The sequence below is a fragment of the Schistosoma haematobium genome, chromosome ZW (assembly GCF_000699445.3).
Source record: "Schistosoma haematobium chromosome ZW, whole genome shotgun sequence".
Classification (NCBI taxonomy): Eukaryota; Metazoa; Platyhelminthes; class Trematoda; order Strigeidida; family Schistosomatidae; genus Schistosoma; species Schistosoma haematobium.
The window spans coordinates 9,085,775-9,112,667 of NC_067195.1; the positions used below are offsets into that span (position 1 = coordinate 9,085,775).

Consider the following 26,893-nt stretch of genomic DNA (forward strand, 5'->3'; position numbering starts at 1 on the left):
TCTATTGGCGTGTTTGTGTGTATGTGTGTGTGTGTGTGGTGGTGGTGGTGGTGGTGGGGTGTGTAGTTTGGTTATATTTGTGAGTGATTGTGGGAGGTATTTCTGAGATGTGTTCTGTTGAGCGTGAGGCGTGCTGATGAGCTTGTTGACATGCTGAGGGAATTAGGTGAGTGATTGTAGTGAGATGTGTGATTTTCGTTCGAGCTGTTCGAGCTGGATTGATTGATGATGTATAGTGTGTTGTTCAGCTGGGAGACAGACGGTGTGTGTGGTGATAGTGTAAGTGTGCGTGTAGAACGTTAATGAGTAAATTAGTTTAGTGTTGAATTTGTGTGGTTTGATGTGGGGTTACGGTTTGTGGTAATCTCTGAGTAATGAAAATTCTGTTCATAGTTTGTTGTAATGTGTGTTGATGGTTTGACGGTAGTGGTGTGTGTGTTTTTGTGAGAGTTTATATTTGAATGAAGTGAAGTATTTCAGTAAATTTTGTTGGCACCGTTGTGGTTTAGTGTCTGGGAAGTGATGTGTTCTCATTGGAGCTAGGAATGCATTGTGAGGGTTAATAATGAGTGTTTGGAGTATGTATGCACTTGAGTGTGTGTTGGTAATTGTGAGATTTTGTGGGAAGGTGGGTGGATGAGTGAATTGATAAGGCGGGACAGCGATATACTGGTGTGCGTGAAAGTTTGTCTTTATTTACAAACAAACCAATAAGTAATATTGGTGATGTGATTGCGATTAGTGTAGTTAGAGTTTCGATTGTTAAATGAGGTGTGGATGTTTACATGTTTGTCAGTGTATCGGATGGTGTTGTTGTTGGTGTTTGAGTAAGAACCCTTGTTGATCCGTCCTGGAGATGTCTAGTTTTCAGGAAGCCAACGACGAAGGGGAAATGTTTTCTGGTCTCTTCGGTGAACCAGGATTGTACTGGTTCTTACTTAGCACCAGGTAGATGTGTTTAGTGTGAGTGTGACGAATGATGTCTAGTATTGGTTTGTGTTGGGACGTGTGTTGAACTGTGTTGATTGTTTATAGCTTAGGGATGACTTGTACTGTGATGTTGGTCGTATGTCTGTTGATGATCAGGTGGTTTTGTGTGTGTGTGTGTGTGTGTGGTGTAGTTGTTGTTATTGATCTGTTTGCCTGTTTGTGTTTGTATGGTAGGGAATAGTGTTGTTGGTTTTGTTGATTTTGAATATGGTTGGACTGGGATCATTGGGTTGGGGTGTTTGTTTGTTTGTTAGTGTAGTTGACGACTCATTTATTCTGTGTTTGTAACTTTCAGTGTTTCACTTTGTTTGTCAATGGTATTGATTATTCTATTGGCGTGTTTGTGTGTATGTGTGTGTGTGTGTGTGGTGGTGGTGGTGGTGGTGGGGTGTGTAGTTTGGTTATATTTGTGAGTGATTGTGGGAGGTATTTCTGAGATGTGTTCTGTTGAGCGTGAGGCGTGCTGATGAGCTTGTTGACATGCTGAGGGAATTAGGTGAGTGATTGTAGTGAGATGTGTGATTTTCGTTCGAGCTGTTCGAGCTGGATTGATTGATGATGTATAGTGTGTTGTTCAGCTGGGAGACAGACGGTGTGTGTGGTGATAGTGTAAGTGTGCGTGTAGAACGTTAATGAGTAAATTAGTTTAGTGTTGAATTTGTGTGGTTTGATGTGGGGTTACGGTTTGTGGTAATCTCTGAGTAATGAAAATTCTGTTCATAGTTTGTTGTAATGTGTGTTGATGGTTTGACGGTAGTGGTGTGTGTGTTTTGTGAGAGTTTATATTTGAATGAAGTGAAGTATTTCAGTAAATTTTGTTGGCACCGTTGTGGTTTAGTGTCTGGGAAGTGATGTGTTCTCATTGGAGCTAGGAATGCATTGTGATGGTTAATAATGAGTGTTTGGAGTATGTATGCACTTGAGTGTGTGTTGGTAATTGTGAGATTTTGTGGGAAGGTGGGTGGATGAGTGAATTGATAAGGCGGGACAGCGATATACTGGTGTGCGTGAAAGTTTGTCTTTATTTACAAACAAACCAATAAGTAATATTGGTGATGTGATTGCGATTAGTGTAGTTAGAGTTTCGATTGTTAAATGAGGTGTGGATGTTTACATGTTTGTCAGTGTATCGGATGGTGTTGTTGTTGGTGTTTGAGTAAGAACCCTTGTTGATCCGTCCTGGAGATGTCTAGTTTTCAGGAAGCCAACGACGAAGGGGAAATGTTTTCTGGTCTCTTCGGTGAACCAGGATTGTACTGGTTCTTACTTAGCACCAGGTAGATGTGTTTAGTGTGAGTGTGACGAATGATGTCTAGTATTGGTTTGTGTTGGGACGTGTGTTGAACTGTGTTGATTGTTTATAGCTTAGGGATGACTTGTACTGTGATGTTGGTCGTATGTCTGTTGATGATCAGGTGGTTTTGTGTGTGTGTGTGTGTGTGTGGTGTAGTTGTTGTTATTGATCTGTTTGCCTGTTTGTGTTTGTATGGTAGGGAATAGTGTTGTTGGTTTTGTTGATTTTGAATATGGTTGGACTGGGATCATTGGGTTGGGGTGTTTGTTTGTTTGTTAGTGTAGTTGACGACTCATTTATTCTGTGTTTGTAACTTTCAGTGTTTCACTTTGTTTGTCAATGGTATTGATTATTCTATTGGCGTGTTTGTGTGTATGTGTGTGTGTGTGGTGGTGGTGGTGGTGGGTTGTGTAGTTTGGTTATATTTGTGAGTGATTGTGGGAGGTATTTCTGAGATGTGTTCTGTTGAGCGTGAGGCGTGCTGATGAGCTTGTTGACATGCTGAGGGAATTAGGTGAGTGATTGTAGTGAGATGTGTGATTTTCGTTCGAGCTGTTCGAGCTGGATTGATTGATGATGTATAGTGTGTTGTTCAGCTGGGAGACAGACGGTGTGTGTGGTGATAGTGTAAGTGTGCGTGTAGAACGTTAATGAGTAAATTAGTTTAGTGTTGAATTTGTGTGGTTTGATGTGGGGTTACGGTTTGTGGTAATCTCTGAGTAATGAAAATTCTGTTCATAGTTTGTTGTAATGTGTGTTGATGGTTTGACGGTAGTGGTGTGTGTGTTTTTGTGAGAGTTTATATTTGAATGAAGTGAAGTATTTCAGTAAATTTTGTTGGCACCGTTGTGGTTTAGTGTCTGAGAAGTGATGTGTTCTCATTGGAGCTAGGAATGCATTGTGATGGTTAATAATGAGTGTTTGGAGTATGTATGCACTTGAGTGTGTGTTGGTAATTGTGAGATTTTGTGGGAAGGTGGGTGGATGAGTGAATTGATAAGGCGGGACAGTGATATACTGGTGTGCGTGAAAGTTTGTCTTTATTTACATTATTTACGTCAATGTGTAAATTAGGTTATTGTTGTCGTTGTGTTTGCATTTTTGTAAATCTCTGTCTTTTGAATTTTATTTTTATTTGTTTTCTATTTGTTTTTTGGCGATACTTTATCTTCAAATATCAATGTATGAGAGCGTATTTTTGATAATCATTTTGTGTTTTTTTTATTTTTCCTTTAAAGGATTTTAATTGTACTAAATATTTTCATATGATGGATGGATGACCCTAATGCTGTGTTATTTGTTACTGATAGAGAATAGGAGATGGAAATGTGAGATCTCGGTTTGTGCATATGATTTGGTTGGGAAAATACGTTTTGTAGTAGTCAATGTGTCGATTTATTTCGGCGTCATCTTTATTTATGTTTCAAGACAAGTTAGCTAGACTGCCCTTAAAGAGAATCAAATCAGGTCGATAAAAGTGGTTTTCAGTCTTCCAGTGAATATTGCCTCTTACTAAAGAATGGACGTAAACTAAATGGATCAGCGGTTTCTACCTGTTACATCCTCCCACTCGCAACCCATGTAAAAAGGATGCGAAGCTATGAAGGTATTAGAGCTAGGGTTAAATTTTGTGGAGATGGAACTTAGAATTGCAAATTTTCAGGTTGTGACGCTTTGGGAGATACTGATGCTGAAGCCAATTTCGGTACTGCACGAAGCCATCACAGACTTTGCTGACCCAACCTACAGGGATCATAATATTGGACCCTCATGTTAGTTAGTGCCGGCAGAACCCATAAGCGTAAAGGAGGAGTAACACTGTTCATTAGAAGTGCTATATATTTTTTTACCGTTATCGATAACAAATCCCATGGAAATGGAACGTGCGAATTAGTTAGTTGCCGTTTGAAATTCAAGGGACACGAGCTGCTGATTATTTTGGTCAACCAAAGTTAAAACTGTGAGGTGAATGAGGTCTTGCTAGACGAGTTCGATGCTTAATCACCAAGTTGTTGATGTTTTATATTAAGAGACTTTAATGCAGCCACTATAGACCGGAAAAATCTGAGGACTGAGTTGTCGAAGAATTCTTTCAAACAAGAACTAGTTGATGCGGTCATTACATATGCCCTAGTACAACATATGAAATAAGCAGCTAGATACTACAAAGACTCTGAATCATCCTCAATAGATCTCACATTGACGCACCATAAGAACGGAGTCAAAAACTTCGGTTACGTGTTATCATAGGTTAAGGGTGATTGTGATCCTAGTCCTTCACATTCTTGTTGTTGTCAACAACTTTATCAGCCCAAGCCAGACCAAACGACTGGAAGGCAAATATAGAGGAAGCTATGTGTTCAGTACCGTTAGCAGATTAGGCAGTAGAATCAGGATTCCCACTGAAACATCTTGCGATGTATTCGGAAATTTGCACACAAAATGAACTACACTGCACATCCTTTGGACTACACCAAGGAGTCCGAAAAACCCCTCTCCGTGGTTCATTAAGGAGTTTTGCACCCTCATCTGTAAGATGAGGAAAATGTAGGTTAGACGGGACAAAATCTTCACATTGGGAAGCTCAAAATATTTGTGTTGTAGGGCCAGTGAAATGTCACTGAGCCCTAGCCAAATCATCCGGCAGTTGGATCACTGCATGTCGAACAGATCATCGCTTCCTGCCAAGGTCATGTACAACCGACGCGCATTAGTTAATCATACGCCATGGACTGGCCCATGCGGCAGTGGTCTTACTTTCGCCTGTATCTACCTTAACTAATATATTTCTGTAATAACGTCCTTTGTGTTGTACAGTCTTCAAAGCATCTATAGTACCTTGTTACGTCAATGGGGGTAGTCCACGTAAGGTGCTGACCACGAGGTGTGACTTCGACGTTAGTTGGTTCGTCACACTATTCACGTCTAACTCGAGTCGGCCTCCAATCATTTCGACATAGATCATCTACGTTGGTGATCTACACTGGTGAGCAAGACTTCGAATAACGCAACCTATCACTATAATCTTTATTATTGTATTCTATACTTATTCTTTTTCATTTTTATTATCGCCTATGTTAATCTGTTACTGTGAACTTTCGTTGCTTCATGTCAATGTTGATTAGCATTTAAACCTAGATAATTCGTTCAATCGACAGAACTAACCAATCAACTACGATTATAATCGGCTATCGTGGTTCTTTAACAAGCATTAGGAGCATGTAAATGCTCCTGTGTAATATGTCTGTTAAAATATCAACCACTCGTGAGTATAGCCACAAGGCAACACGAACGCATATCTCTTTGTACCTTATCCACTGGTATAAATAAGACAAGATTAACTATCGACTATAAATTCATCTTTCTGCTTAACCACTATCCACTAGAATGTTCTGCTTTTTTTTTTACCATTGCCTGCCTAATTTCCAATTGCTGAGTTCCATGGCCAGACAGAGGATACGAATGCTAGAAATTCACGGTGAGTTTGAACTATAAATTTCCTGCGATCTTAGATCTCGTTTAGACTGTTCGTCAGTCTACAAAGCTGTGTTAATCGAAAAATTTAATCAACAGTACCTCGTACATAATCCAGATTCAAACTACTGCCTACTTCATTACTTAAAGGCAAGAGTAACCCAGGCGAGTTTCATAATTTCATTAGATTATTTCGTACTATATTTATGATGCGTGATAACATTTCGTAGTTGCTTTCACGTAAACTAGTCATATATTCTGTCACTGCCGTCAAGTTTTAGTCGAAATCATGTACATTTATGACTCGTTAGTCGACATACTGTGGTAAAACATATTGCATGTACACGAGCACGCTTAGTCCATGTCCCAAGTACACATGTTGTCGTACTTAATATGTCACTTAACGCTAGGTAATAAGCTCTTTGTATCAGCCTTTTACGAAATGGCCACGTTACCTGGACCCTCTAAACCTTAGTTACATTGGTGGTTACCATTTTAATTAATGTCTATTGTACCCCTTGTATTTGCTAATAATTCACACGGTAAATCATGGCTCGATTTCCTTATTACACAACAGTCGTTTTAATTCTATTTTCGGTTTATTTACATGCGATACGGGTTTGGAAAATATCTAAACGTCCTCGAAAATTCTCCACGAACCCAACCATAGTTTTCGTATATGTTTTTATTCACACATCCAACTGTTACGCTAATCATACCTAAGCGAACGTTCAGTGCAACTGTCAGTATACGTAAGAACGATGTTATTTAGACTTGGCATTGTAACACATCTGAACTATTGTAGTTGTTCTACTTCGATGTCGTACTTCATTTTATGAAGTATTGTTTCCTCGTGGCTGTTGTTTAACAGATGATTCCGGTACATCAATCGGCTGTTCAACTACTCGACGATTTACAACCTGTCCAGTTCAATTGGTGGTCTGACGACAATATCATTCGCGCGAATCATCAGTTTATGCAGTCGAGCGAATCTCCTGCAAACTGAAAACGATATTGTCGCCTCTATCCCAACACTGACAGCGTTTTTCACGGGTATCATTGACATGAGTCCAGAGTGACACTCTTGGTTTCTTATGTTCTTTTCGATATTTTTCTGTTCACTAACCGAACAAACATGCAGCATTCACCGTTTATTATCTTTTAGAGACTTCATCGTGCCACCTTTTGCTGTCGATTTGTAGCCTTCAACCCTTACTGACTGTAACAGCAGTCATCGACTTTTCAAACTCTGACTACAAGTTGGTCAATAGCTTTGCACAACGAAATCACGACCACTCTTCACGGTTATACTTCTGTACTGACGGTTAGTCTGTTAGATATAGATATAACTAGAATTCGACACTAATTAATAGCTGTCAACGATACTGTCCGACTTACAACTTTAAACTAATGACAGTACAAACATCGACATCGATTGATAATACACTTATCCTACTATCGCTATAGCATCATTACTCTTGCGGCAGACTTAACGTTTGTCATCGGAGGAACTGAATTACTTGTCAAGGCTATATATTTCAGCGCGACTTGATAGAACAATAAAACGTTTTGTTCTTTTCATTATTTCTATGGTTAATCAATTTACGTTTAAGCAACGTTCTACTAACATATTATGACTCGCTGTTTCCCGACCAGTTTCTGCCGCCCCCTTTCCATTTGTTTTACAGATAAGCAATACCTGGAGGATTTATAATATTCGTTTGGCACTCTCCGGCGCGCGACTGCTCCCAACATGTTTGGTACCGATTCAAACGGCCGCTGAATCTGGTGGGGAGTATTGTAGGGCCAGTGAAATGTCACTGAGCCCTAGCCAAATCATCCGGCAGTTGGATCACTGAATGTCGAACAGATCATCGCTTCCTGCCAAGGTCATGTACAACCGACGCGCATTAGTTAATCATACGCCATGGACTGGCCCATGCGGCAGTGGTCTTACTTTCGCCTGTATCTACCTTAACTAATATATTTCTGTAATAACGTCCTTTGTGTTGTACAGTCTTCAAAGCATCTATAGTACCTTGTTACGTCAATGGGGGTAGTCCACGTAAGGTGCTGACCACGAGGTGTGACTTCGACGTTAGTTGGTTCGTCACACTATTCACGTCTAACTCGAGTCGGCCTCCAATCATTTCGACATAGATCATCTACGTTGGTGATCTACAGTGTTTCAACCTTTCGCATGTGTAGAAGATCGTATAAAGAAAAGTTTGTTAAGGAGTCTATAGAATACCCTAAAATCTTCTACTCGTACATAAACCGAAGGACTCAGAGGAGAGCCATTGTCTCAGAATTGTGCGTAGGCAGTAGTACCGTAGAGGTGCCCTACTACTCACTTTATACACACACACTGGATACTGTGATCGCTAAAGAACTCGGCATTTTTGGTCTGCTAAATAACACTGATATAGATAAATCCATGGGAACCGATGAATGTATTCTAGGTTACTAAAGGCGTTGATAAATTCTGCCGCAAACCCCTTAAGCATATGTATTATTCTGTCTGTAATCAAGGGTGAATTACCAAAAGACCAAAATAACGCCTGGTAAGTTTTATCTCTATAGCAGATACGAGGCGTAAACCTGAGAACTATCTACACGTAGGCCTAAATAGGGTGGTTATTAAAAATTTAGAAAAGCGGGTTCGGAAGTTGTTTAAGTATCTAGAAGAGTACCGTATTCCTTCTGAAAAGCAACAGGGCTTACGAAAATGTTATTCATGTCTCACAAACTTATTAGTGGCCCGTGAAATTTAGTGCACTCTTAAATATCAAAAGTTACCTGTAGATGTACCCTTCGTTTACTTGAGCGAGGCTTTTGACAAAGTTCCTCAAAACAAACCGCTATATAGGTCAAGTAATATCAGGATTAGAGGCTATTTATTAACGTGGATAAAAGATTTTGTAGTTATAAGTCAACAAAGAGTGCGGTTGAATTCAAATTTATCTAGTTGGAAAAATGTGCTTACCGGAGTGTCTCAGGGTAGAGCTTTGGAGCCAATGTTGATCCTATTGAGTGTAAATGATCTTCCTAGTCTCCTATAATTGATTTTTCTATGTACTGACGAAGTCAAGATATGGAGGGCTATAAGAAGTAAAGGTGATAGTTCGAAGCTTGAAAATGACCTGGAGATATTATCTGGGTGGTCTAGAACTTGGCAGTTCCCGATGAATGCTTCCAAGTACATTATGATGCATACCGGTCACCGAGGTACAGATACACACACGGTGAATAACGGTGAGCTACCCGTTTTCTTGAAACATAAAGACTTGAGACTCATTGTTAGTCAAAATAAAAAAAACTACTAAGCGTTGCCATGCGATAGTCGTCAAAGGTTTCAGAACCCTTTGGTCAATACGGACAGCTTTTATCCATTTATATGCTATAACAGCTTCGACTTTGTATACAGTGTTTGCTCATCCTATAGTGGAGCGTTGCACACAATCGGCTAGCACTTGTCCAAAAAGGGATGGTTGGCTGTTGGGAAAGAATCAGAGAACCGCAACTAAGCTGATTACCGGAATCGCAAAACTCTCGTATGATTATCGACTGGGCAAGCTAAACCTATTTCCACTATTATTATAGAGCAACTAGCGGTGACTTGGTCACAGTTTAGATCATTAACATAGATGACCTGTGTCTAATGATTGGAGGCCCACTTAAGTTAGACGATAATGATGTGACAAATAGCTAACTTTGAAATAGCACTTCGCGGTCAGCACCTAATGTGGATTACCGTATCAAGGTACTGTGGCTGCTTTGAAAACCGTATAAAACAAGGGACATTATTACATAAATATATTGGTAAGAGTACGTAGAAGAGGGAGAGTAAGACCATCATCACATTAGACAGTCTATGGCGTTCGATTGATTGATGCGCATTAGCTGTCTTTGAACTTGACGAGGATTGGTGAACTGTTCGACATTCAGCCACTCAACTGCCGATTGATTTGACTAGGGCCTAGTGACATTTCACTAGTCATACAGCAACTTTAAATTACTTAATAATAAGTCTGCATCGGATGTGCCCTCAGTCTTCTTATTTTCCAAAACAGGGAATTCACGAGTATATTCTAAAAATGTTCACAAGCCCGGAACACATTACTTGTCATTTGACTATCGACTCGTCAACGCATAGAACTCATTTGCTTAAAGCTCCATCACTGGGCGCTTTAAAAAATATGTTGGGTTAGCTGAGAGAGCATCAGCGCCCAAGAGTGGTACAGGTCACCCAATTTCTTGTCCTTTCGAGTCTGAAACTATTAATTAGGCCTTTCAAGGTCGTGGAAGAAAACGCGGTAGTCTTTGAAAGTGGTGTGGTTTAAACCCATTTTTTACAAATCCATACCAAGATGAAAGCTGTTTGTGTTATGACTGGTACAGCTGGCGTAAAAGGCGTTGTCAAATTCACTCAGGAAGTAAGTTAGTTGCAAGCCGTTACTTAGCTGAAATGTTTATTTTACTACTGGCCATTTCAGGAATGACCACTTTCTAGTGAGAAATTGTTGTATTTACGTCAATTTCTGTGTTTTCAGCACTGAAATAAGTGGTTTCTGAGAGGCGGATATGGTTAATAGTGCTTAGAACTTCTGGACCGTGAACTTCAAGACAGTTCTTACAAAAGACAAAACATGTCACTATTTTGCCGTGAAAAACAAAAATGGCAACCTCCAGATGCCATGCCACACAAATTCACACCGGACTTCTTTTAATGTGTTACATACGCTCACCTCAAGCTTCTATTTCTCCGTTTTTTCGTAAATACTGGATAGTATTATCCATTGGGTGATTTTTCAATACTTGTGAAGGAATATGTAAAAGTGTTGACTGCTTGGTTGAATGGTAATAGTGTTCTCGTTTCTATCTAAAGCGGAGGACCTTCAAGCATCGAGACTCTTGTTCCAGGGTTATAGTCAAACCAACTCGACCGTCTCATAACTGACAGAATCCTTACTGTATATCATTCAGTGAGCGATTTTCATGAGGATATAATTATTGAGTATTTCTGAATTATTGAAAGTCTTTGAAAAACCATGTGTTGTAACTGCAGAGTATCAGTGACACTAGAAATATACGTGACGGGTTAGTATTCTATTGTCACTTATCTTACTAACAGATTTGCAACCCGACTTTTAAGCACTTAATCTTGTTACTAATGCACTAGATAGCTAGCAGTTCTGTACTTAGTATTGCAGTGCCGGTAAGTGCCACTTATGTTACGGCAGTACAGTGGTATAACGAATAGAGAGTATGAAAAAGTACTGAAAATGAGCTGGAAAGTAATTTAAACTGTAGTAAGTTCATGGGGTTTGATATCGGGATTCCAAAAAGTAGAAGACTTTTATTTCTGCAGTTAGAGAATAGGTTTGTTCAGGTACCACCATATGTACTAAGGCCTGGTAAGCTTACAGATGCCTTGAAATTAAGGAATACCAACATTCAGTTGTCTGTCCATCACATCTCGTAAATTTCCTGAATAAAGCTCATATTAGCAACATAAATAAAGCTTGGGGGTGTTTGAAAAACTACTGCACTAAAATACAATAGAAAAAAATTATTTTCTATTATATTGGTAAATTTCTTTATCAAAATACCGTGATTTCAAGAGAGATTGACTTGTGAATATGGAGTTCATTAGTGATTTATAAATTGCATATGCTTGTTAATTTATTTTTACTTAACCATTCTTACACAATCTGTATTATAGTTAACCAAGAATCAGTCTTCATTTCTCCGGGTCATTTAAAAGTTGCTTAAACTTTCGAGTGCTATTTAGGTGAATCGTAATTAAATAGTAATAGAAATAATTCAGATTTTGTTCTGGGAGTAATATGATATCTAGTTATTTCCTCTCACCAATTTGGTAAACCTATGACGTAACAACGATACATCAAAAGTATTATAAAGAAATGAAAGTATAGTTATGATCATATGAGTTAAGAGTCAGTCAGTCAGTAACAACGTAGAACTTCGTACGTACGTACATCAGTTCGAGTTGCCACACCACATTAGCACAGAGATGCAGTTGTCGATTCAAATCCCGTAGTGGTAGAGGTAATAAGAGTATAAGCAGTAATCGGGAAGATTAGGGTTTGGAGATGTTATTTAAAGAGTATAATCCAGTGAAATAAATTTGGAAAGAGAAAAAAGGGACATGAAGAATTCAGAAGATTAGAATTTGGGAGAACACAGAGAGTGGATGCACCTGCGCCATTGCAAACGATTTTGAGCCATGTCATTCAGGGTCTCTAACCATCGGTTGCCATCATCTAGCGGTCCCCAATCAGGTAGTCTACACCTACCAACATGACTCAGTCCACTTGTCAGTGACTTCATGGACTTGTGCCATGTTTTGGTTTGGCCGCCTCTGGCTTTCTTCCAACATACTCCTATACCATTGAACATCGCTCGTCGAGGCAGTCGGTGGTTGGGCATACGTAACACGTGTCCCAGCCATCTCAACTGATGAAGTTTCACTACTTCATCAATTAATTTTCCATCCTTACCTAGTACCCGTTTCCTAACAACTGTGTTACTTACTCGATGGTCCCATGATATACGAGCAATGTTTCGAAGACACCTATGATCAAATACTAGTAGCCTACGGATATCCTCTACTCTTACCGGCCATGTTTCACTGCCATAAAGTAGGACGGAACGAACTGCTGCGCAGTAAACACGTCCTTTGGTTGATAGACGGATATCTCGCCTACGCCATAAATGATGTGAGTTGGCAAAAGCTAGTCGAGCCTTCTGTATCCGTGCTGAGATTTCGTCACACACTAAACCACAAGGGTTGATGAGACTTCCAAGATAAGTGAAGCGGTCGACACACTCAACTACTTCACTCCCTATCACTAGTTCGGGTGTCGATGTAACCCAATCCTGAAGCAACATTTTGCATTTCGAGGGAGAGAATCGCATTCCGAACATGCTTGCATTGTTGCTTAGAGTGGTCAGAAGACTGTTGGGCTGTTGGGGTTTATATTCACCGTCATTACATCTATTTCAAGTTCTTTAACACTCATAACTTGTATATCTAAGTCATTAAGGTTGTGATGTACAAAACCTTCCTGTTCATTAAAATCTGAAGCTACATATACTAACCTACTTTGCTTTTATCAGCCTTGAAGTGTTCAGCCAGAGGATACTCAACCATTTTCTTCATATAACTTCCATTTTTTACTAATACCAAGGTTTCCCACTGTATAGACCTGATCAGTTTTAGTTCATCGGGTTTTTCATAAAACTGATTTTGATGTTCAAGATTGTTATGGCTTATTTACTGATGTTAGTACTGATTTAAAGATACAGAGATAAGTTTTTGATGTAATCTTGTTGATTAAAGGGTTATTGTCTTGTGATTTTTCGATAAACCAAACTTTTATGGGGCTTACATTTAAAGTTAGTAGTCATACACCATCTTAAATTTTTTCCACTAATTGTTTTAAAGAGAATAGTAAAATTTATTTGGTATAATAACTTATGGAAAATGTTTTGTCCGTAGTTGAAGTTTATTGTGTCGTCTTACATTTTTGAAAGATTTACTGCCAAACATTTCTTTTACACTTTCAGACTGACAATGGACCTGTTAATGTGCACGCCGAATTTAGTGGACTCAAGGCTGGTAAACATGGCTTTCATGTTCATGAATTTGGTGATACAACAAATGGATGTATTTCAGCTGGAGCTCATTTCAATCCAACTAAACAAGAGCATGGAGCACCAGAAGATAGTATTCGTCATGTTGGTGACCTGGGTAATGTTGTGGCGGGTGTTGATGGAAACGCAGTTTATAACGCGACTGACAAATTGATATCTTTGAACGGCCCTCATTCAATAATTGGTCGAACTATGGTCGTAAGTATTGGTATTCAGTGTCGTAGTTATTGTATACTATTGGTTTTAATTCCTCAACACTGAACAGCTAGTAAGGTTGGTCACAAAATTCCAATTCTCATATAAATAGGAAATGTCTCGATCTATTCCAGTCGTTAGACTTACTCGATGTAGATGAATTGATTTGTAGGGAAGTCTCATCATGTATGAGTGTTAACTGCTATTTGGAAGGAATATTTTTATTGTGAACAATGGAACTTATTATAAAACTTCATCGTTTATACTCAGCAGAATAGTTGCAGTTAAGCCGTTTAACTTTCAGACACGAATTTCCAAGTTCTCTAAAGAGGCCTAGAGATATGAAGTTTAATGAGTGACGGGGACTGCAGTTCACAAGCAAATATTTAACCCTTAAGTTGATCTTGGTTTAGCGACCCAAGATTAGAATGTTCACATGCGCAATTCATGATGCAGGTATATGTGAGGAAATCATCATTCCATTCCTCAGATGAATTTATGAAACTAATGAACGCTGCCTAATGACTACCGCTTTCTAAAAATTAATATCTAGATATTTTCAGCAAAATGAACTTCGTATACGTAGCTTGTTTACTTATCCCCAACTTTTTATGATGAATTAAAGCTCTTATACCACTGTTTAGACCAGTTAATCCAGTTATAAACGAGTCTTCAAATCTACTGCAGTCAGTCAGCTACAACGTTGGTTCGTTGTCTCTCTCAATATGTTATTTTGTAACGTTTCCCAAGGACATTTTTATGCTGTATATATACGCTTGAGTTTTGCCTGTTTTTGTTCGTGCTTCTGGCTGCTTGTGGAATCCATTTTCGCTCTTCTGAGCCTGAACTTCTCTCTCTAGTTAGCGGAACTGGGATTCATCGTAATAGTTAGCTTATTTGGTCATTGTATCTCAGAGTCTTCGTTCCGTCCTCAGATTTAGGTGAACTCTTAATCTCTTCAAACATAGCGGTGATCGAAAGTAGAATGTCTTAACCACTAAACAACTGCTCATGTTAGTGTAGAGCCATGGTAGGAAACTAATTGTGAAGAGATGTTTCACTCTATTCGTTTTTTACTACATATCTAGATTTAAGTTTTCGCTTTTCTGAAATTCTTAACTTATTCAAATCATAATATTTTGACCCATGGCCTCAATGGCGCAGGTGTATCCACTCTTTGTGTTCTCCCAAATTCTAATTTTCTGAATCCTTCATGTCCTTTTTTTCTCTTTCCAAATTTATTTCACTGGATTATACTCTTTAAATAACATCTCCAAACCCTAATCTTCCCGATTACTGCTTATACTCTTATTACCTCTACCACTACGGGATTTGAATCGACAACTGCATCTCTGTGCTAATGTGGTGTGGCAACTCGAACTGATGTACGTACGTACGAAGTTCTACGTTGTTACTGACTGACTGACCATGACCTCATTAGGTTTCTCAACAAAAAACGTTTTGTAGGCTATCATGTCAGTGAATTTTCAACTGTAATATGAGGAATATTATCGATGGTTCCATTTTATCCATTGCTGAAGTAGTCTAATTTTTAAACATAACCATCTACAAAATTCTAAACAGATAATTAGTAATATTTTTAACCCTTATTACTCTAGACCGAATACAAGTGATTGTCAAACTTATTTGTTCATTTCTATGTTATTGGGTACTTCAATACCATAGAATGCTATAAGTTGAAATCTCTTTTATAATTCATTGGTATTTATGTAAGTATTTTGTATCTTTAATTTAGATTCATGAAAATGAAGATGATTTAGGCCGTGGTGGACATGAGCTCAGTAAAGTAACTGGTAATGCTGGTGGCCGTCTAGCTTGTGGCGTTATCGGTTTAGCTTCTGAGTAGAGTTGTAGATTTATGTTTTTACATTTTTAACGCCTATTCTTCCTGTGAAACAGTATGGTCGTTATTGTCAAGAAAGGAAATTTTGTGTTCTAAATGATTGAAAAATAAAGTCATTAAATATGATTGATTTATTCTTTCTGTATCTACTGGACACGATTTTCCTAACGGAGTTGTCAGTCAGTCAGCTACAACGTAGGACCAGGCACATATGTGCATCGGTCCACGTTGACATACCTCATTAGCACAGCAAGATGAACACCGAATTCATAGGAGTGGTTAAGTCGATGGTGGTAATATATAAAAGAAAGATTGCATATAAGGATATAGTACAGGAAGAAACAATTAGTTCGTAGAAAGAAAGATATGAAGTGATTTTAATCTCATATTTTAAGGGAAGACAAAGAGTGTATACACCTACGCCATTGTGATCAATTCTGAGCCATGTCACCAAGAGTCTCTAACCATTGGTTACGATAATCACGCGGACCCCAACCAAGTAGTCTGCATCTACCAACATGGCTCAGACTAGAAGTTAATGATTTCAATGACTGATGCCACGTTTTGATTTGGCTGTCCCTAACTTCCAGTCGTCTCCAACAATAGTCAGCATTGAGCGTCTTGGTAGTCGGTGTTCAGGCATACATAGCACGTGGCCAAATCATCTTAGTCGATGAAGATTTATAACCTCATCGACTGATTTAACATCATTACCTAATATCCTGCGTCTAACCTCACTATTACTTACCCGGTAATCCCCGCAGATGCCAGTAATATTTCTAAGGCATCTGTGATCAAATACTAGTAACTTACGAGTATCTTCTACTCTTAATGACCACGTTTCGCAGCTGTAAAGTAAAACAGAACGAACTGCTGCACATTATATTCATCCCTTAATTGATAGACGGATATCTCGCCTTCGTCATAGGTGACGTAAGTTGACAAAAGTCAAACGACCTTTTTGAATCCATGCAGTGATTTGGTCAAAAACCAAACCATTATGATCAGACTTCAAAGATAAATGAAGTTATCGACGTGTTCGACTACTTCATTCCCTATCCTTAGTTCATATCTGCTGCATCAAACGTTGAAGGTGATCCCAGTTTCGGGATAAAAAATAACACCAACTACTTATATCAACAATATCAGCTCTATTTGGGAAATCATTCACTAATGACAGAAAGTTTGGTGCCTGTCGTTTCAAATAGTGGCAACTGTGTGCTTTCAAAGTGTTTCTGTTGAGGTATCTATGACTTGATTTCATCGATTCAGAATGACATGCTCCAAATTATCCCCGTCTCTACTTGTTATAACCGCAATAAACAGCTACTTAAAACAGGAAAACACTGAAGTTTATACGATGCCATGATGACTACAAAGGCTAACAGCAAATGAAAATTCTATTCACCCTTCACAAATGTGATAACCACTCTAATCAAAATACACTCACTTATGTATAAATTTGACTGGCGTCTGTATGTGGAAATGTCATTTTATTAGAAAAATCCTATTCCGATTGGCAGCCGTTATATCTTCTGATATTAGTTCTTTGGACACTTGTGTCAGTAATTTGATTTCATTAATGGTTATCACTTGGCCGTATTGTATCAGCGCATATCATCTATCGATGAAAATTGCATTCACTCATCTAAATAGTGAGTAAAATCATCTAACATGCTACCACTTAACTGGTATGTTTTACTATTATTGTTAAGTTTATACATATTACTGCTCGAATAAATAAACTCATTCACCAGGTAATTGGGTGTGGGCCACACTAGTTGCGAGGGCTAACGGTACCTCTTGCTAGCCCAAGTAATTGAGGCGGGGTTTGAACACGGAACTTTGTGGTTGTTGTTGATGGCTAGATCCCCAGAAGTTACTTGATAAGTGTCTCATTTTTGTAATTTTATTTTGGAAATTTCAACTTCTTGTTTTCACGCCAAAAGCACCCATTTTCACCGTTATATCGTATTTCCCACTTGGAAGGACCTTAAATGTCATTGGTTCGTTGTCTCTCTCAATATGTTATTTTGTAACGTTTCCCAAGGACATTTTTATGCTGTATATATACGCTTGAGTTTTGCCTGTTTTTGTTCGTGCTTCTGGCTGCTTGTGGAATCCATTTTCGCTCTTCTGAGCCTGAACTTCTCTCTCTAGTTAGCGGAACTGGGATTCATCGTAATAGTTAGCTTATTTGGTCATTGTATCTCAGAGTCTTCGTTCCGTCCTCAGATTTAGGTGAACTCTTAATCTCTTCAAACATAGCGGTGATCGAAAGTAGAATGTCTTAACCACTAAACAACTGCTCATGTTAGTGTAGAGCCATGGTAGGAAACTAATTGTGAAGAGATGTTTCACTCTATTCGTTTTTACTACATATCTAGATTTAAGTTTTCGCTTTTCTGAAATTCTTAACTTATTCAAATCATAATATTTTGACCCATGGCCTCAATGGCGCAGGTGTATCCACTCTTTGTGTTCTCCCAAATTCTAATTTTCTGAATCCTTCATGTCCTTTTTTTCTCTTTCCAAATTTATTTCACTGGATTATACTCTTTAAATAACATCTCCAAACCCTAATCTTCCCGATTACTGCTTATACTCTTATTACCTCTACCACTACGGGATTTGAATCGACAACTGCATCTCTGTGCTAATGTGGTGTGGCAACTCGAACTGATGTACGTACGTACGAAGTTCTACGTTGTTACTGACTGACTGACCATGACCTCATTAGGTTTCTCAACAAAAAAACGTTTTGTAGGCTATCATGTCAGTGAATTTTCAACTGTAATATGAGGAATATTATCGATGGTTCCATTTTATCCATTGCTGAAGTAGTCTAATTTTTAAACATAACCATCTACAAAATTCTAAACAGATAATTAGTAATATTTTTAACCCTTATTACTCTAGACCGAATACAAGTGATTGTCAAACTTATTTGTTCATTTCTATGTTATTGGGTACTTCAATACCATAGAATGCTATAAGTTGAAATCTCTTTTATAATTCATTGGTATTTATGTAAGTATTTTGTATCTTTAATTTAGATTCATGAAAATGAAGATGATTTAGGCCGTGGTGGACATGAGCTCAGTAAAGTAACTGGTAATGCTGGTGCCCGTCTAGCTTGTGGCGTTATCGGTTTAGCTTCTGAGTAGAGTTGTAGATTTATGTTTTTACATTTTTAACGCCTATTCTTCCTGTGAAACAGTATGGTCGTTATTGTCAAGAAAGGAAATTTTGTGTTCTAAATGATTGAAAAATAAAGTCATTAAATATGATTGATTTATTCTTTCTGTATCTACTGGACACGATTTTCCTAACGGAGTTGTCAGTCAGTCAGCTACAACGTAGGACCAGGCACATATGTGCATCGGTCCACGTTGACATACCTCATTAGCACAGCAAGATGAACACCGAATTCATAGGAGTGGTTAAGTCGATGGTGGTAATATATAAAAGAAAGATTGCATATAAGGATATAGTACAGGAAGAAACAATTAGTTCGTAGAAAGAAAGATATGAAGTGATTTTAATCTCATATTTTAAGGGAAGACAAAGAGTGTATACACCTACGCCATTGTGATCAATTCTGAGCCATGTCACCAAGAGTCTCTAACCATTGGTTACGATAATCACGCGGACCCCAACCAAGTAGTCTGCATCTACCAACATGGCTCAGACTAGAAGTTAATGATTTCAATGACTGATGCCACGTTTTGATTTGGCTGTCCCTAACTTCCAGTCGTCTCCAACAATAGTCAGCATTGAGCGTCTTGGTAGTCGGTGTTCAGGCATACATAGCACGTGGCCAAATCATCTTAGTCGATGAAGATTTATAACCTCATCGACTGATTTAACATCATTACCTAATATCCTGCGTCTAACCTCACTATTACTTACCCGGTAATCCCCGCAGATGCCAGTAATATTTCTAAGGCATCTGTGATCAAATACTAGTAACTTACGAGTATCTTCTACTCTTAATGACCACGTTTCGCAGCTGTAAAGTAAAACAGAACGAACTGCTGCACATTATATTCATCCCTTAATTGATAGACGGATATCTCGCCTTCGTCATAGGTGACGTAAGTTGACAAAAGTCAAACGACCTTTTGAATCCATGCAGTGATTTGGTCAAAAACCAAACCATTATGATCAGACTTCAAAGATAAATGAAGTTATCGACGTGTTCGACTACTTCATTCCCTATCCTTAGTTCATATCTGCTGCATCAAACGTTGAAGGTGATCCCAGTTTCGGGATAAAAAATAACACCAACTACTTATATCAACAATATCAGCTCTATTTGGGAAATCATTCACTAATGACAGAAAGTTTGGTGCCTGTCGTTTCAAATAGTGGCAACTGTGTGCTTTCAAAGTGTTTCTGTTGAGGTATCTATGACTTGATTTCATCGATTCAGAATGACATGCTCCAAATTATCCCCGTCTCTACTTGTTATAACCGCAATAAACAGCTACTTAAAACAGGAAAACACTGAAGTTTATACGATGCCATGATGACTACAAAGGCTAACAGCAAATGAAAATTCTATTCACCCTTCACAAATGTGATAACCACTCTAATCAAAATACACTCACTTATGTATAAATTTGACTGGCGTCTGTATGTGGAAATGTCATTTTATTAGAAAAATCCTATTCCGATTGGCAGCCGTTATATCTTCTGATATTAGTTCTTTGGACACTTGTGTCAGTAATTTGATTTCATTAATGGTTATCACTTGGCCGTATTGTATCAGCGCATATCATCTATCGATGAAAATTGCATTCACTCATCTAAATAGTGAGTAAAATCATCTAACATGCTACCACTTAACTGGTATGTTTTACTATTATTGTTAAGTTTATACATATTACTGCTCGAATAAATAAACTCATTCACCAGGTAATTGGGTGTGGGCCACACTAGTTGCGAGGGCTAACGGTACCTCTTGCTAGCCCAAGTAATTGAGGCGGGGTTTGAACACGGAACTTTGTGGTTGTTGTTGATGGCTAGATCCCCAGAAGTTACTTGATAAGTGTCTCATTTTTGTAATTTTATTTTGGAAATTTCAATTTCTTGTTTTCACGCCAAAAGCACCCATTTTCACCGTTATATCGTATTTCCCACTTGGAAGGACCTTAAATGTCATTGGTTCGTTGTCTCTCTCAATATGTTATTTTGTAACGTTTCCCAAGGACATTTTTATGCTGTATATATACGCTTGAGTTTTGCCTGTTTTTGTTCGTGCTTCTGGCTGCTTGTGGAATCCATTTTCGCTCTTCTGAGCCTGAACTTCTCTCTCTAGTTAGCGGAACTGGGATTCATCGTAATAGTTAGCTTATTTGGTCATTGTATCTCAGAGTCTTCGTTCCGTCCTCAGATTTAGGTGAACTCTTAATCTCTTCAAACATAGCGGTGATCGAAAGTAGAATGTCTTAACCACTAAACAACTGCTCATGTTAGTGTAGAGCCATGGTAGGAAACTAATTGTGAAGAGATGTTTCACTCTATTCGTTTTTTACTACATATCTAGATTTAAGTTTTCGCTTTTCTGAAATTCTTAACTTATTCAAATCATAATATTTTGACCCATGGCCTCAATGGCGCAGGTGTATCCACTCTTTGTGTTCTCCCAAATTCTAATTTTCTGAATCCTTCATGTCCTTTTTTTCTCTTTCCAAATTTATTTCACTGGATTATACTCTTTAAATAACATCTCCAAACCCTAATCTTCCCGATTACTGCTTATACTCTTATTACCTCTACCACTACGGGATTTGAATCGACAACTGCATCTCTGTGCTAATGTGGTGTGGCAACTCGAACTGATGTACGTACGTACGAAGTTCTACGTTGTTACTGACTGACTGACCATGACCTCATTAGGTTTCTCAACAAAAAAACGTTTTGTAGGCTATCATGTCAGTGAATTTTCAACTGTAATATGAGGAATATTATCGATGGTTCCATTTTATCCATTGCTGAAGTAGTCTAATTTTTAAACATAACCATCTACAAAATTTTAAACAGATAATTAGTAATATTTTTAACCCTTATTACTCTAGACCGAATACAAGTGATTGTCAAACTTATTTGTTCATTTCTATGTTATTGGGTACTTCAATACCATAGAATGCTATAAGTTGAAATCTCTTTTATAATTCATTGGTATTTATGTAAGTATTTTGTATCTTTAATTTAGATTCATGAAAATGAAGATGATTTAGGCCGTGGTGGACATGAGCTCAGTAAAGTAACTGGTAATGCTGGTGGCCGTCTAGCTTGTGGCGTTATCGGTTTAGCTTCTGAGTAGAGTTGTAGATTTATGTTTTTACATTTTTAACGCCTATTCTTCCTGTGAAACAGTATGGTCGTTATTGTCAAGAAAGGAAATTTTGTGTTCTAAATGATTGAAAAATAAAGTCATTAAATATGATTGATTTATTCTTTCTGTATCTACTGGACACGATTTTCCTAACGGAGTTGTCAGTCAGTCAGCTACAACGTAGGACCAGGCACATATGTGCATCGGTCCACGTTGACATACCTCATTAGCACAGCAAGATGAACACCGAATTCATAGGAGTGGTTAAGTCGATGGTGGTAATATATAAAAGAAAGATTGCATATAAGGATATAGTACAGGAAGAAACAATTAGTTCGTAGAAAGAAAGATATGAAGTGATTTTAATCTCATATTTTAAGGGAAGACAAAGAGTGTATACACCTACGCCATTGTGATCAATTCTGAGCCATGTCACCAAGAGTCTCTAACCATTGGTTACGATAATCACGCGGACCCCAACCAAGTAGTCTGCATCTACCAACATGGCTCAGACTAGAAGTTAATGATTTCAATGACTGATGCCACGTTTTGATTTGGCTGTCCCTAACTTCCAGTCGTCTCCAACAATAGTCAGCATTGAGCGTCTTGGTAGTCGGTGTTCAGGCATACATAGCACGTGGCCAAATCATCTTAGTCGATGAAGATTTATAACCTCATCGACTGATTTAACATCATTACCTAATATCCTGCGTCTAACCTCACTATTACTTACCCGGTAATCCCCGCAGATGCCAGTAATATTTCTAAGGCATCTGTGATCAAATACTAGTAACTTACGAGTATCTTCTACTCTTAATGACCACGTTTCGCAGCTGTAAAGTAAAACAGAACGAACTGCTGCACATTATATTCATCCCTTAATTGATAGACGGATATCTCGCCTTCGTCATAGGTGACGTAAGTTGACAAAAGTCAAACGACCTTTTTGAATCCATGCAGTGATTTGGTCAAAAACCAAACCATTATGATCAGACTTCAAAGATAAATGAAGTTATCGACGTGTTCGACTACTTCATTCCCTATCCTTAGTTCATATCTGCTGCATCAAACGTTGAAGGTGATCCCAGTTTCGGGATAAAAAATAACACCAACTACTTATATCAACAATATCAGCTCTATTTGGGAAATCATTCACTAATGACAGAAAGTTTGGTGCCTGTCGTTTCAAATAGTGGCAACTGTGTGCTTTCAAAGTGTTTCTGTTGAGGTATCTATGACTTGATTTCATCGATTCAGAATGACATGCTCCAAATTATCCCCGTCTCTACTTGTTATAACCGCAATAAACAGCTACTTAAAACAGGAAAACACTGAAGTTTATACGATGCCATGATGACTACAAAGGCTAACAGCAAATGAAAATTCTATTCACCCTTCACAAATGTGATAACCACTCTAATCAAAATACACTCACTTATGTATAAATTTGACTGGCGTCTGTATGTGGAAATGTCATTTTATTAGAAAAATCCTATTCCGATTGGCAGCCGTTATATCTTCTGATATTAGTTCTTTGGACACTTGTGTCAGTAATTTGATTTCATTAATGGTTATCACTTGGCCGTATTGTATCAGCGCATATCATCTATCGATGAAAATTGCATTCACTCATCTAAATAGTGAGTAAAATCATCTAACATGCTACCACTTAACTGGTATGTTTTACTATTATTGTTAAGTTTATACATATTACTGCTCGAATAAATAAACTCATTCACCAGGTAATTGGGTGTGGGCCACACTAGTTGCGAGGGCTAACGGTACCTCTTGCTAGCCCAAGTAATTGAGGCGGGGTTTGAACACGGAACTTTGTGGTTGTTGTTGATGGCTAGATCCCCAGAAGTTACTTGATAAGTGTCTCATTTTTGTAATTTTATTTTGGAAATTTCAATTTCTTGTTTTCACGCCAAAAGCACCCATTTTCACCGTTATATCGTATTTCCCACTTGGAAGGACCTTAAATGTCATTGGTTCGTTGTCTCTCTCAATATGTTATTTTGTAACGTTTCCCAAGGACATTTTTATGCTGTATATATACGCTTGAGTTTTGCCTGTTTTTGTTCGTGCTTCTGGCTGCTTGTGGAATCCATTTTCGCTCTTCTGAGCCTGAACTTCTCTCTCTAGTTAGCGGAACTGGGATTCATCGTAATAGTTAGCTTATTTGGTCATTGTATCTCAGAGTCTTCGTTCCGTCCTCAGATTTAGGTGAACTCTTAATCTCTTCAAACATAGCGGTGATCGAAAGTAGAATGTCTTAACCACTAAACAACTGCTCATGTTAGTGTAGAGCCATGGTAGGAAACTAATTGTGAAGAGATGTTTCACTCTATTCGTTTTTTACTACATATCTAGATTTAAGTTTTCGCTTTTCTGAAATTCTTAACTTATTCAAATCATAATATTTTGACCCATGGCCTCAATGGCGCAGGTGTATCCACTCTTTGTGTTCTCCCAAATTCTAATTTTCTGAATCCTTCATGTCCTTTTTTTCTCTTTCCAAATTTATTTCACTGGATTATACTCTTTAAATAACATCTCCAAACCCTAATCTTCCCGATTACTGCTTATACTCTTATTACCTCTACCACTACGGGATTTGAATCGACAACTGCATCTCTGTGCTAATGTGGTGTGGCAACTCGAACTGATGTACGTACGTACGAAGTTCTACGTTGTTACTGACTGACTGACCATGACCTCATTAGGTTTCTCAACAAAAAAACGTTTTGTAGGCTATCATGTCAGTGAATTTTCAACTGTAATATGAGGAATATTATCGATGGTTCCATTTTATCCATTGCTGAAGTAGTCTAATTTTTAAACATAACCATCTACAAAATTTTAAACAGATAATTAGTAATATTTTTAACCCTTATTACTCTAGACCGAATACAAGTGATTGTCAAACTTATTTGTTCATTTCTATGTTATTGGGTACTTCAATACCATAGAATGCTATAAGTTGAAATCTCTTTTATAATTCATTGGTATTTATGTAAGTATTTTGTATCTTTAATTTAGATTCATGAAAATGAAGATGATTTAGGCCGTGGTGGACATGAGCTCAGTAAAGTAACTGGTAATGCTGGTGCCCGTCTAGCTTGTGGCGTTATCGGTTTAGCTTCTGAGTAGAGTTGTAGATTTATGTTTTTACATTTTTAACGCCTATTCTTCCTGTGAAACAGTATGGTCGTTATTGTCAAGAAAGGAAATTTTGTGTTCTAAATGATTGAAAAATAAAGTCATTAAATATGATTGATTTATTCTTTCTGTATCTACTGGACACGATTTTCCTAACGGAGTTGTCAGTCAGTCAGCTACAACGTAGGACCAGGCACATATGTGCATCGGTCCACGTTGACATACCTCATTAGCACAGCAAGATGAACACCGAATTCATAGGAGTGGTTAAGTCGATGGTGGTAATATATAAAAGAAAGATTGCATATAAGGATATAGTACAGGAAGAAACAATTAGTTCGTAGAAAGAAAGATATGAAGTGATTTTAATCTCATATTTTAAGGGAAGACAAAGAGTGTATACACCTACGCCATTGTGATCAATTCTGAGCCATGTCACCAAGAGTCTCTAACCATTGGTTACGATAATCACGCGGACCCCAACCAAGTAGTCTGCATCTACCAACATGGCTCAGACTAGAAGTTAATGATTTCAATGACTGATGCCACGTTTTGATTTGGCTGTCCCTAACTTCCAGTCGTCTCCAACAATAGTCAGCATTGAGCGTCTTGGTAGTCGGTGTTCAGGCATACATAGCACGTGGCCAAATCATCTTAGTCGATGAAGATTTATAACCTCATCGACTGATTTAACATCATTACCTAATATCCTGCGTCTAACCTCACTATTACTTACCCGGTAATCCCCGCAGATGCCAGTAATATTTCTAAGGCATCTGTGATCAAATACTAGTAACTTACGAGTATCTTCTACTCTTAATGACCACGTTTCGCAGCTGTAAAGTAAAACAGAACGAACTGCTGCACATTATATTCATCCCTTAATTGATAGACGGATATCTCGCCTTCGTCATAGGTGACGTGAATCAACTCTAACGGAGTTGACTAGTCAAGTGTTGGATACTTGATAGATATCTGGATTTATCGTTTGTTCCGTAGTTCATGTAGTTTCATATGTATTTAAACGAAGGTTTTGCGCATTTGTCTAGACTTCATCGGTGCATATTTTGAATAATAAAATTGTTCAATCAAGTAAAGTAGTTTACATTCTAAACTACTTCACTAATTGTCTTCAAACTAAAGGTGTCTTGCATTTTCTATAGGCTGGCTTCCGTCATACTTCGTAGGTTGTTCAAGACCCGAGAAAGATTGACTCGCGACGAGCAGGCTGGGTTTCGTTCTGGTCGAGGATGTATTGATCATATCTTTACCCTCCGCCAAATGTTAGAACACCGCCATACTTATCAAAGTCCAACAATCGTAGTGTTTCTTGACATCAGGGCTGCCTTCGATTCGTTGGACAGGACTGTTCTCTGGGATTGTCTATTGAAGAAGGGTGTGCCTGAGAAGTTTATTAACATCCTAAAAGCCCTACATACAAACACCTCAGGCAGAGTGAGGGCATACAACCACCTCTCTCCATTGTTCCATTCGAGCAGTGGGGTTAGGCAGGGTTGTCCAATCTCACCATTCCTCTTCAACTTTGCCATCGATGACATTCTAGAAACAGCTCTGATGGATGTAAGTAATGGTGGTGTGGATCTGTTGCCTGGAGAAAGACTTCTCGACCTTGAGTATGCGGACGATATTGTCTTACTGTGCGATAATGCCCAAGGCATGCAATCCGCACTTAATCAGTTGACAATCAGTGTCCGTAGGTATGGTATGTGCTTTGCACCTTCGAAGTGCAAAGTACTTCTACAAGACTGGCAGGATTCCAACCCTGTACTCACCCTGGATGGTAAGCAGATAGACGTAGTCGAGAAGTTCGTGTATCTGGGTAGCTGCATAAGTGCTGGTGGGTGTGTGAGTGATGAGATCAATGCACGTC

The 26,893-nt window shown here is 38.3% G+C and overlaps 1 protein-coding gene across 1 annotated transcript; it reads left to right on the plus strand.

The window, feature by feature from the left end:
- Nucleotides 1–9,937: 9,937 nt before the first annotated feature.
- Nucleotides 9,938–26,456, plus strand: SOD1 (Superoxide dismutase). Its single transcript, XM_051210342.1, has 4 exons — nt 9,938–10,194; nt 13,352–13,636; nt 15,390–16,590; nt 19,754–26,456. The coding sequence occupies exons 1-3, from the start codon at nt 10,129–10,131 to the stop codon at nt 15,498–15,500; spliced, it is 462 nt and encodes a 153-aa protein (XP_051070328.1). The 5' UTR covers nt 9,938–10,128; the 3' UTR covers nt 15,501–16,590; nt 19,754–26,456.
- Nucleotides 26,457–26,893: the final 437 nt, after the last annotated feature.

Coding starts and splice junctions, on each gene's coding strand:
- SOD1 (XM_051210342.1), top strand. CDS start 10,129: ATGAAAGCTGTTTGTGTTATGACTGGTACAGCTGGCGTAAAAGGCGTT. Junction 10,195..13,351: donor TTGTCAAATTCACTCAGGAA/GTAAGTTAGTTG, acceptor TTACACTTTCAG/ACTGACAATGGACCTGTTAA. Junction 13,637..15,389: donor TAATTGGTCGAACTATGGTC/GTAAGTATTGGT, acceptor TCTTTAATTTAG/ATTCATGAAAATGAAGATGA.